Here is an 11381-nt window from a genome sequence, read left to right as displayed (position 1 = left end):
AAAACAAATAAGTTCAGAAATTAAGTTATGTGTAATAGAATGGAATGACACAGGGAAAAAGTATTGAACACATGAAGAAAGGGAGGTGCAAAAAGGCATGGAAAGCCAAGAAACCAGCTGAAATCTATCAGTAACTAGGAAGCAATCCAGCCCCTTGTCAGTGGAAATTAATATTAGCTGGTTCTGTCCCAACACCTACAGTTTGATGAAGATGAAACAAGGGTGGACATTTCAGCAAGACAATGATCCCAAACACAGCCAAGGAAACTCTCAGTTGGTTCCAGAAAAAGAAAATAAAGCTGCTAGAATGGCCCAGCCAATCACCTGACTTGAATCCAATAGAAAATAAGAACTAAAGATCAGAGTTCATAGAAGAGGCCCACAGAAACTTCTAGATTTGAAGACTGTAGAAGAATGGGCCAAAATCACACCTGAGCAATGCATGCGACTAGTTTCTCCATAGAGGAGGCGTCTTAAAGCTGTCATTACCAAAAAGGCTTTTGTACTAAGTATTAAATAAATGTCAGTGGTTCAATAACTTAATTTATGAACTTATTTTTATTGTTTTCTTTGTATGTTTGGATTACTTCGGATTTTACCGACATTTGGTGAAAATTTCATGTCAACAGCACCTTTAGAAATATAGTTACTGAGAAAAATGGTGACGTGTTCAATACTTATTTTACCCGCTGTGTGTGTGTATGTGTATATATATATATATATATATAGATAATGCACAAGAGGTTATCAAGAAAAATATAAAAAATATACTATGTTTTTCTACCTTATTTCTATTTTATGTAGTGATTAGAACACATGCTGAACACATATTTAAATAAATTATTGTATATACATATAAAAATATATTGTATAAACATATAAAAATAATATGTTTTACATGATTGATATTCTATTATTTAAATGAATAATTCTATTACTATTAAAATGCTAAAACATATTCTACTGTCTAACCCCTAGGTTGCATAAGCACCATAAGTATATTGATCTATAAACAACAACTAGACTAGTGGTGGGTGTGCTAGCTGCTGTTCAAAATGGAGATCGCCTGTGAAAAAAACCCTGTTCTTATGCCTGGATGTACAAGTCTGATTGACAGTGTCCAGTGGAATGACTGTGCTCTTTCTCTCTCTGTTGTCAGATGGCGGTGGTGGGGGTGTGTCCGGTGGGGGTGTTTCTAGGCCTCTGGGTTCTGATGATCTGCGATTGATTGAAGAGGATCTTAGTAAGCAGCTGAACTCAGAAATGTATGACAGAGATCTGGAGCTGGAAGCAGAACCATATGTCACCAGCATGGAGAACGGAGGTGAGACGAGGAGAGTCAATATTTTGTTAGGGTTATTGTAGATGACTGATTGTAATTATGGGTATGTTCAGATTGGCATACTACTATATTACTACTAGATTTTTTTCAGCAAGTAAATGATTTTTTGTTATGAATGACATTTGCTAAATTGTGTAGTGTGCAACTAAATTGTGGAATAATGTATTCCACAATGCAATATGCTCAACCTGACATTCAGTTTCATATGTTTACAGTAGCTATGTTTTCATCCACCTGTTTTTATGCTTATTTTGGAATATCGCATAAAAATTGCTGGATGGAAATGCCAAGATGCGCATAAATTCTAAACAATCACAATTGAGTAGGATAAAACTTTTTATCCGATAAGAAAAAATGTGCATAAACTACAATGGAAGCACATTTACCGAATAAATTCTACCATGCGCATTGAAAAAGTCATGTGACTTTGCACTATGAGACGGGGTAACTTGAATAACCAGCAAACCGATCTCGTTCACAGCATCTATATGTTGTTTTGGTCATTCTGAAATGCCTGAGGAAAGTCTGTCATCAAAGTATTTCTGTATAATTAAAAAGAGTTTCTATATTTTTATTATTTAAAACTTGACTCTTCTTTAGTTACATCGTGTACTAAGACCGACGGAAAATGAAAAGTTGCGATTTTCTAGGCCGATATGGCTAGGAAATATACTCTCATTCCAGGCATAATAATCAAGGAACTTTGCTGCCTTACCATGGGTGCAGCAGGCGCAATGATATTACGCAGTGCCTGAAAATAGTCCCCAGCTAGATAATAGGAAAAATATCGAACCTCCTTGGTCATTTTGGAGTGAGATGCTAACGGTCTATCAGATTCAATAATCTATGCTAAGCTGCAGCTAAAAGTGCTACCGCCAGACCCAGAGATCGGCTGAATGGATTAGAAAACGGTAAAACTCAGCTGTTTTAGGGTGTTGATGAAAGGTTTTGATCCACTTTAAATGTTGACCACTGTATATCCCTATTTATCTTTACATTTTCACATACAATGTTGAATTAATTGATTAACTGTTAGTTATATGAATGCCAGAAAGTTTGTACACTTGCTATTCAGTTGGTGTATGCAATGCATAAGAACATTTTCACGTCAGTTTCTGTCTTAAACCCAATTTGTTCCTCACTTTCACATTGGATGAAATCCATGAAATTTAGGTTTAAATCTGATCATACATACATTTTACAAGTGAGGATTCAGGCTCTTGACGAAAATTGCAATGTCTGATTTTATTCTCCTGATTTTCATTTTCTGGAACTATTTAAAGTTCATTATTTGCCAAAATTTCGTATTTTTGTCTCTTGTTTCTCAGAGATGTTTTATTCGATGGGTCTTGGCTGTATGACCAGCAGTGTGTTGTCAACACGCTCTGGGAGTGAACTGTCAGACAGCGATATGGAGTCGTCCATTCATAGCCAGAGCAGCCTGGTTCAAACAAACCCTCTGTCTCCACAGGTCAGTGCTGTTATGAAGGTCATCTCTAATTAAGTTCAGTATATTTTGTATTTCTGATGTTCATTCAGGTGTCCAAACGTTTTTCAGAGAATGACAAAAAATTGGCACCAGACTTGGTTTGAACAGCTTGCAAAAACTTTTTTTGTAAAGATGCATTTGATTTGCTGTATAGCATGTCACTATTTTACTAATTCTTTTATCTTTTATTCTTATTATTATGCATGCACTTTTTCTGACCACATATTAATTGATAGGCTACATTTTCAAAACTCACTTGCAGCAATGTTTAAATAAAAAAGTCCATCAACCTGTTATTCATCAGCTATCTATGTACAGTGTATGATTGGCTTGCACTTTTATATGTCTCTTACAGGGAATGCTCAACTGTCCTCGTCGTTATCCTGTACCAGGATCCTTATCTAGTTTGCCTCAATGTAGCAGACCTCCCAGTATGTATCTAAACCTGAGTTAAGCAACACATGTTGTGTGTGTCACTGCGTTCAATTATAGCTTTCTCTTGCAATCCGTCATCAGTCTTTGTTTTTTTTCCCCCCAATAGAACGGTCATCTCGAAGCAGTCAATCAGAGCCGCTGAAACCAGACTCCTTGCTCCGCCTCTCTCTGGGCGGAGTCACACTTACTCTGTTAGAGCAGGACCCGCCTCCCGGGCCGGATGGGCTGTCCTCATTGGCTGAGGTGTCACAGTTGTTTTTCCGTGAGCTTGGGTTCTTTAAGGACAGCATGTTCAGTGAGAGAGACTTGCACAATCTGAGAGGAAACTTTGCTAAAGCATGTCCCCACTCCCACATCAGGTATGGCAGGAATTACCTGCTATGCTCACCTACGGTATATGCATGTCCACACTCCTTTTGACTCTCTCTGACCTCTGGTCATTAGGGTGACCGGTGCAGCAGTGCAGCTGGCTTGTGAGATGCGTAGCGCAGGGCGGCACACCCGAGCCACGACCTCTGACCTCTCCTTCAGCAGGCTGGAACTGCTGGAGTGCCTGTGGGACTCGGGCGGTCCACAGTACACAGAGGTAATAATTTTAATTTTAATAATAATAATTTGATTGGTGAGTCATCAAGGTTTACCAAAATCTGAGTTACAGTTTAGATTTTAAAACAATATTTTATTTTTATTTTTTATTTCAGCTCAAGTCCACTTATATAAAATGGTAGTAAAAATGGTAGTAAACTTACAGTGAAGTTCAATTTGTTTGCGTAAATTAATATTATGAACTAACTTTTATTTTAATAACATTAATACAATGTGTATTGGTTACAATGTGTATCTAGGTTAATGTTGATTTATAAAAATAAATAAAACTGAAATTGTGGTATTGCTTAGTGTGATTATCAAATTGAAAAGGCTGCATTTTAAATAAATACATGCATGTCAACAAAATAGCTCTTCAGCTACTCTGCAGCTTTCTTTCAAAATAAAAGCTGGATGGTTTGAACATTTGAAAATTCTGAAATTTGGATATTATTTATTTATTATTCAGCCCTACAAACAAGCACAGCAAACCTAAACACATTTGAAATCACAATCACAATTGTTATCAGGAAAATCGCAATTATGTTTTTCCTCAAATCACATCTAATCTAATGCATTAACAAATGTTAAGGGATTGAACCTCATTGTTAAAGGGATAGTTCATCCAAAAATTTAAATTCTGACATTAATTACTCACCCTAATGTTGTTCCAAACCTGTAAGACCTTGGTTCATCTTCAGAACATAAATTAAGATATTTTTGATGAAATCTGAGAGCTTTCTGTCCTTGCATAAACAGCTATTCAGCTGGCACGTTCAAGGTACAGAAAGGTAGTAAGGACATCGTTAAAATAGTCCATGTGACATCAGTGGTTCAACCGTAATTTATGAATGCGAGAATACTTTTTGTACGTGAAAAAAAAAAAAAAACGATTTAATTCAACACTTTCTCTTTTGTTGCATCATTTTGTAGAGAATTGTGTTTAATTTTTAATCGCTGTTGCCCTCTAGACCACAATCTGAACTGTCAAAACAGTCAAACAGCCATTAAAATCAGAAAATTACCAGTTGGTCACCAGATTATTACAGTGGTGTAATGGTGTAATACAGTCACACGTCCAAGGCTTTGCCAACTGCTCCAGGGAGAATTTTAAACAGATGTGAATACAGTTTGAGTTACGACAAGTGAGTTGGCCAAACGTTTGCAAATCCAGCAGGAGACATCATGCAGGCTGATGAAGGTTCTGGAAGAGTTCCTTTAAAATGAGCATGTGCGCCCACACATTTTCTTTTCCCAGCTTTTGAAGTTCCAGTCAGCTGGTCTCTTCACGATGGGCAGCACTGCCAGACCCTGCGCTCAGTTCCACCACAGTCTGTCTGAGAAGCACATGCGTAAGGTACTACAGTCCTATGACATTGATTTGTGAGAAGTGTTTGTGTCTTTTATACTTTCAGCGATAGATCTATATAAAACGTTTTTTCCTGTTCTCCTATAGAGTGGAAGCAGGCGTCGTGTGATACGCAGGGACAGCTCTCTGCGAGTCGAGCTCGGGGAGCTCATCTCTGAGTTGGACCTGGACATTATAGGCCGACTGGAGGACATCCTGCAGGCCCTGAGGCACTGTCCAGTGCCATCTCAAAGAAACACAGCGCAGGCTGCAGAGGTCACTAAACTCTCCTGATCGAAAACAACAACATAATACCCCTACCTCAGCAAAAATGGTTTATTTTTTAACCTTACATAGTGACATTGTTTGTAATGTATGGTTTAATCCTCTGTCTTTTTCTCTGCAGTCTCATTTGTTGGAGCTCCATTCTTCTCTCCTGCTTCAATCTCCTTATGCCGTGTTGAAGGTCCGTTTCCCCATCCCTGACCTTCGACCCCTGGGGCTGAGGCGGCCCCTGAGCCAGTGTGCAGTGCGAAATGAGATCTTGAGCCTGCAGATCTCTAATCTGGAGCTGAAGTCTCAGCAGGGGCCAGACTTTCAGCAGGACGGCCCCTGCAGCCCAGGGGCCAAACTCACCAAACTACTGGAGGCCTGTTTCACTGATATGCACGGTGAGGCGTCCATTTATTTTTTTCAGTTGTCATATATGGTTTTTTTTCTTCTAAGCAATTAATACAGCAAGGACACATTAAATTAAACAATAGTGACCGTTTATAATGTTAAAATGTAAAGGGATAGTTCACCCAAAAATTAAAAATTTGTCACCATTTATTCATTCTCATGAATCATTCTTTTTCTGAACGCAAAAGAAAATATAATTTAACAAATGTTGGTAGCTAAACAGTTGCTGGTAGCCGTTGACTTCCATTCTTTTTTTGTCCATGCTATGGAAGCCAGTAGCTACCAGCAGCTGTTTGGTTGCCAACATTCCTCAAAATATATTTTTTACTATCCCTGTAATAATAACGATTCGATCAAATCCTGGTGGATCTAAACTCTTTTTATTAAATTCTGTTTCTGTTTCAGTCTGGTTGGATTAATTTTAAGGTCTAGTGTTCAGGATGCAGTGGTATTTTCTCTCTAAACTCACCTGGAGTGTGTATGTGTGTGTTTTAGGAGTGTATGAGGGCTGGGAGGGAGAGGCATTTCCCTGTATCCGTGTGCAAAAGAGCCCAGATCCACAGAACCCTGATGGCATTCCCAGGTCAGTTAGAGAGTGTATGTGTGTCTGAGATTATGCTTTGAGTTCAATACAATGTGTCATACAAATCTTTAGTTGGAAGAAAACTTAGGAAAGCATTTGCAGTTCCCTCTCTTAGTTTCCCCTCTTTTTTCATCTATAGGATTCAGATACGAGTGAATGAAGGAGCGGGTTCTGACAGTACGGGTGTGTGTGAAGGGGTGAACAGGGATCTGGGGCTGGGCTCCATGTCTCTAGAGAACCCCTGTGAACTCCGAGAGAAGAACAGCTCTCCTTTCTCCTCCAGCCGCACTATGTTTGAGACAGAAGAGGTACGTCCATCGTTCTGGCTGTCTGTCGGTCTTTCTTTCATTCCTGTACTTGACTCGTTCTCTGTCTCTGTCTCAGATGGTGATCCCAGCAGACCCAGAGGAGATGGATGAGTTTCAGACTCAGTGTATCTGTCAGTGTCAGTATGTAGTTGATATCACCTTTCCTGTAGCCTACATTCTCCTTCCCAGTAAAGAGGCTTTTCTGAGCATCTATAACAGGTATTGCTCAACACTCACACATTCAAGAGAATGAACTTTTGAAAAAATTATCTCTAAACATTGACTTTGAAATGCCCTTTTCAGAATTAATGTCCATTTCAGAATATATGCATTTGTGTTGGGTACAAATGAAATAAGTAAAATAAAATAAATGCCATGTAAAAATAAAGCCATGTTTGACTGATGTCAACCTCCACTATCTCTTTCTCCCCAGGATTAATAATGATCTGTTGATGTGGGAACCTCCTCCACCTCCTCCGTCCCCTCCTCCTGCTCCTCCTCCTTCTTTTCAAAGTTCTCGTAGTCCCTCCCACCAGCACAGGCCTGAGAAGGATGAATTTTACCTCTGTAAATCTGCCTTCAGGCTGGGTCAGTCATGCTCATTTGTTTCATATGTTGAGTTGTGAACATTTTGACTTGTTTTATATACTATTTTTACAATTATTAATATTTAGTACATGCTTCTACTTTTATATTTTCAGTCTTAATTTTAATTGTAGTTTTTGTTAATTTTTTTGTTTTTTTAAATATTTCTATATAGTTTTAATAGATTTTAGTTTTAGTTTTAATCATTTAATCTTACATTTATTTTATTTAAATTGGTTGCTAAGGCAAGTTTTTATATCAGATTTTTTTCTTTTTTTTAAAATAATTTTAGTTAACAGCAACAACAGTGTTTTGGCTTCAGTTAAAGATTATTATTTTTTTCACTCACCCAGAATCTGACTCTGAGGAGGAGGAGCCACCGCTGTTCTTCTCAACCAACCAATCAAAACAAAGGAAACAGTTAGAGCCTCAGTCCAGCCACGCTTTTAGTTTTAATCATTTAATCTTACATTTATTTTATTTAAATTGGTTGCTAAGGCAAGTTTTTATATCAGATTTTTTTCTTTTTTTTTAAATAATTTTAGTTAACAGCAACAACAGTGTTTTGGCTTCAGTTAAAGATTATTATTTTTTTCACTCACCCAGAATCTGACTCTGAGGAGGAGGAGCCACCGCTGTTCTTCTCAACCAACCAATCAAAACAAAGGAAACAGTTAGAGCCTCAGTCCAGCCACGGCCTCAGTCTGCTCTGTTTAACAGTTCTGATTGGCAAAGGTCGTCTCCAAGCTATGACGGATTGCAAGGTAAATGCAAAAAAAAAAACTGTGAGAAATTGTAGCGTTGTCACAATGGCAAAATTATAGAAGTCGACACCAGTGGCAGTAAAGTTTCACTTTACTCGCATCAAATTCTGATACCATTCCTTTGAAGAATGAAGCTGGACGTAAAATGGACCTCTGTCATGGAGAACTCATTTTGGACTTGGAAGGAGGAAAGATTTTTAGTGTAACGCAACACCAGAACAATCCCAATCTCAATTTCCTTACCGTAGAAAGCAGAAGAGTAGAGCTGTACCATAAAGGTGAGCTGTTAAACCATTTAAAATGACATCTAGTCTCTTATACTTCTATAGTTATTGCATGGGAAAAAGTTGTTATCCTGTTCTGAAATGCAATAAATTACTTTTGTGTCTTTGGCTCTTTATATAGCCGAGGTCCCAGACTCCCCTATTCCTGTGAAACTGGAAATGCCCAGATTCACTTCCCCGGGTCATCTGGACCCTACCATTTATCCCACAGAGGTGGGAGTGAGTAGTGTTAGTGGCCGAGAAACCGACGTTCAGATGCTGTCGACTGCCATCAAGATCACATTAGATCTTGAAAGGAATGTTAAGGTCTGTGTTATCTCATCTTCTTGTCGGCTGTCAGTTGGGTTAATTATGGGATGATTGTTTGTTTGTCATTTATAAGTATTCATCTCATTTTCTTTGCAGGAGTTTCTGGTCGCACTGCGACTCCATGGTGCAACTTTACGACATCACATGGCGTTAACCAATCATAGCTGGCATGAGCAGGTACCTGTTGGTAACTAGATTAGATATCAACTTAAAATAGGTGTGTGGATCTGTCATGAATGATTGGCTAATGTGGATTTTTAATCCACAAATTTAGATTGAATCTGTTTTTATTTCAGTTTTAGTCATTTCAACAGAAATGTATGTCAATTAGTTGCTATGGCAAGTTTTTCTTAAAAGTACTTAAAACTCTTTTAGGTTTTTCATCTAATATTTAGATTTATTTGTTTTATATATAATTTTTTATAAATTTTATTTTGTAGTGGCTTTAGTTTTAACATCACTGTTTTGACTTCAATTATGTATTATTATTATTAGTTGTAGTAATTATTTATTTCTGATATTTTTTCTGCATTATCAATGCTATTTTAGTAACATTGAGATACTTTATAGGTTTTATTAATATGTTAATTAGTTATTTTAATTTTTTCCATTTTTATTTGAGTAATTTTGTTGTGTTTTGTTTTCATTCATTTTTAATCCAGTTTTAGTTATTTTAGTACATCAAGTTAAACCGAATTAAATGAGAAATGTTGCTACTATATTGCAACTAGCTGTAATAAAAATAATTGTTAGGTTTCAGTCAACATTAATGCAAATAACTCAAATGGGTTTTTAGTTTCAGTTAATAATAATAACACTGTTCTCTATACAGATTGTTGATTTCCTTGATGTCATTGATGATGACATTTTAGGCTACACCCCACCTGCTGTCATCACGGTTCTTCACACTCACCTGGCCACCTGTGCAGTGGACTACAGGTATTGTAGTAACACTGAATGTTTGGTCTCACAGATACTCTTAGTTCATTCTGTAAACTTTCTTTTTCATTTCTCCCTGCAGGCCGCTTTATCTTCCTCTGCGAGTTTTGTTTACAGCTGAGTCCTTTTCTTTATCCAGCAACATCATTGTGGACACTGCGACCTTTCACCTCAGGTACTTGTCACTGTGGTGTGATCTTAAATGGTTGCGCTGAAATTATTTGATTGGCCCTAACAGCTCTGAAATCTTCTTTTAGGTTTATCTTGGATGACTCTGCATTGTACCTGTCCGATAAATGTGAAAGTGATACTGTGGATTTGAGACGAGGTACAGAACAAACAAAGCTTTTAAAATCTTGTTTTTGCGTTAATGTCTATAGGTGGGCCACCTCTAATCATATCGTTTTTATCTGTGTCAGACTATGTGTGTGTGTTAGACATTGATCTGCTGGAACTGGCCATAACAACTTGGAAAGGAACTGACTCAAGGAAACTGGTTAGTTTCATGCCAACCTCCGCTGGCTTGAAGATTTCTTAGCATTTCAATTATATTATACAGAGAATAATTTTTTTTACAGTGTGCATTGTAAGTAAATGAATTTATATAACTGCGTTGCATAGGTAGTTGGCCAGTGACAGGTCCCAGTTTTATTTTTTTGAACATCAAGATTTTATGTTAATTAGTTAAAAGTAATAATAATATTAATTATTATTATAAAAAAAATATTTGTGATATTTTAATATAATGTTAATTATTTATATATTTTATATTAATTATTTATTATCTTTAAATTAAACTAGTTTACTAGTTAATTAGGTTTAGCAGTCTATTTCACATTTTATCTTTCTTGCAAGTCTCTTAATCATGGGATGTGACAAATTTATTTTACTGCATATGAATTGCATATATTCCTTTTAAGGTTACAAAATTATACAGTAATTACATAAAATGTCGTTTTAGATTAATTATAGCCTGACACAATGCTGGACTATGCAGTAGCAGCATTTTTTTAACTCTGTTTTTATCTTCCATTTTGTTAATAACTATCTGTGATTCTTTAATAATATTTGCAGACTCAGCCGTTGTTCGAGCTTCGTTGTTCTAATAATGTAGTTCACGTGCACACCTGTGCCGACTCGTGCGCTGCTCTGGTTAACATGCTGCAGTACCTGGTTTCCCAGGGCGATCTTCACCCTCCCCCTCGCCACACATCCCCCACAGAGATCGCCGGACAGAAACTTCTGGTATGATTTTTTACAGCTTTAGTATAGCTGCTTTCTCCCATTTGTATTCAACTCTAAAATTTCTCTCTTAGCTGTCAGAAAGTCCTGCCTCCCTTCCACCCTGCCCTCCAGCAGAGACAGCAGAGATTAACCAGTGTGACCTCACAGATGCCTTGATTGACACCGAGAGAATCCTACAGGAAGACACCCAAGATTCTGGTAAGACTTTGGAAGTTGTTGCGCGTTAAATATCGCTTGCGATTAATCGTGCAGCCCTAGTTTATATATAAAGGCATGTCTATAACAACAAAATGTGTGGCATTTAAGTTTATGTAGTTGTTTCATGACTAATCCAGATGTTTATGTGGCATTTAGTTAAAGGGGTCATATGATGCGATTTCAAGTTTTCCTTTCTCTTTGGAGTGTTACAAGCTGATTGTGCATAGATAAGATTCCTGAAGTTGCAAAGACTAAAGTCTCAAAACCAAAGAGATATTCTTTATCA

At 37.2% G+C, this 11381-nt stretch overlaps 1 protein-coding gene across 1 annotated transcript in view; it reads left to right on the top strand.

Annotated features, from left to right (window-relative positions):
* The window catches only part of atg2a (autophagy related 2A), a 35647-nt gene that overhangs the window by 14328 nt on the left and 9938 nt on the right, over nt 1-11381 (top strand). The window contains 19 exon segments of the mRNA XM_016277449.1: nt 3373-3625; nt 3711-3852; nt 5110-5208; nt 5308-5475; nt 5606-5870; nt 6376-6463; nt 6603-6771; nt 6848-6990; nt 7205-7368; nt 7963-8120; nt 8248-8398; nt 8526-8710; nt 8810-8890; nt 9546-9652; nt 9735-9827; nt 9910-9980; nt 10072-10148; nt 10727-10897; nt 10969-11095. Of these exon segments, the coding sequence (XP_016132935.1) occupies nt 3373-3625; nt 3711-3852; nt 5110-5208; nt 5308-5475; nt 5606-5870; nt 6376-6463; nt 6603-6771; nt 6848-6990; nt 7205-7368; nt 7963-8120; nt 8248-8398; nt 8526-8710; nt 8810-8890; nt 9546-9652; nt 9735-9827; nt 9910-9980; nt 10072-10148; nt 10727-10897; nt 10969-11095 (2712 nt within the window).

This window comes from Sinocyclocheilus grahami, unplaced genomic scaffold, assembly GCF_001515645.1.
Source record: "Sinocyclocheilus grahami isolate Dianchi unplaced genomic scaffold, SAMN03320097.WGS_v1.1 scaffold112.1, whole genome shotgun sequence".
NCBI classification, from domain to species: domain Eukaryota; kingdom Metazoa; phylum Chordata; class Actinopteri; order Cypriniformes; family Cyprinidae; genus Sinocyclocheilus; species Sinocyclocheilus grahami.
This window is presented reverse-complemented; position numbering and strand designations above follow the sequence as displayed.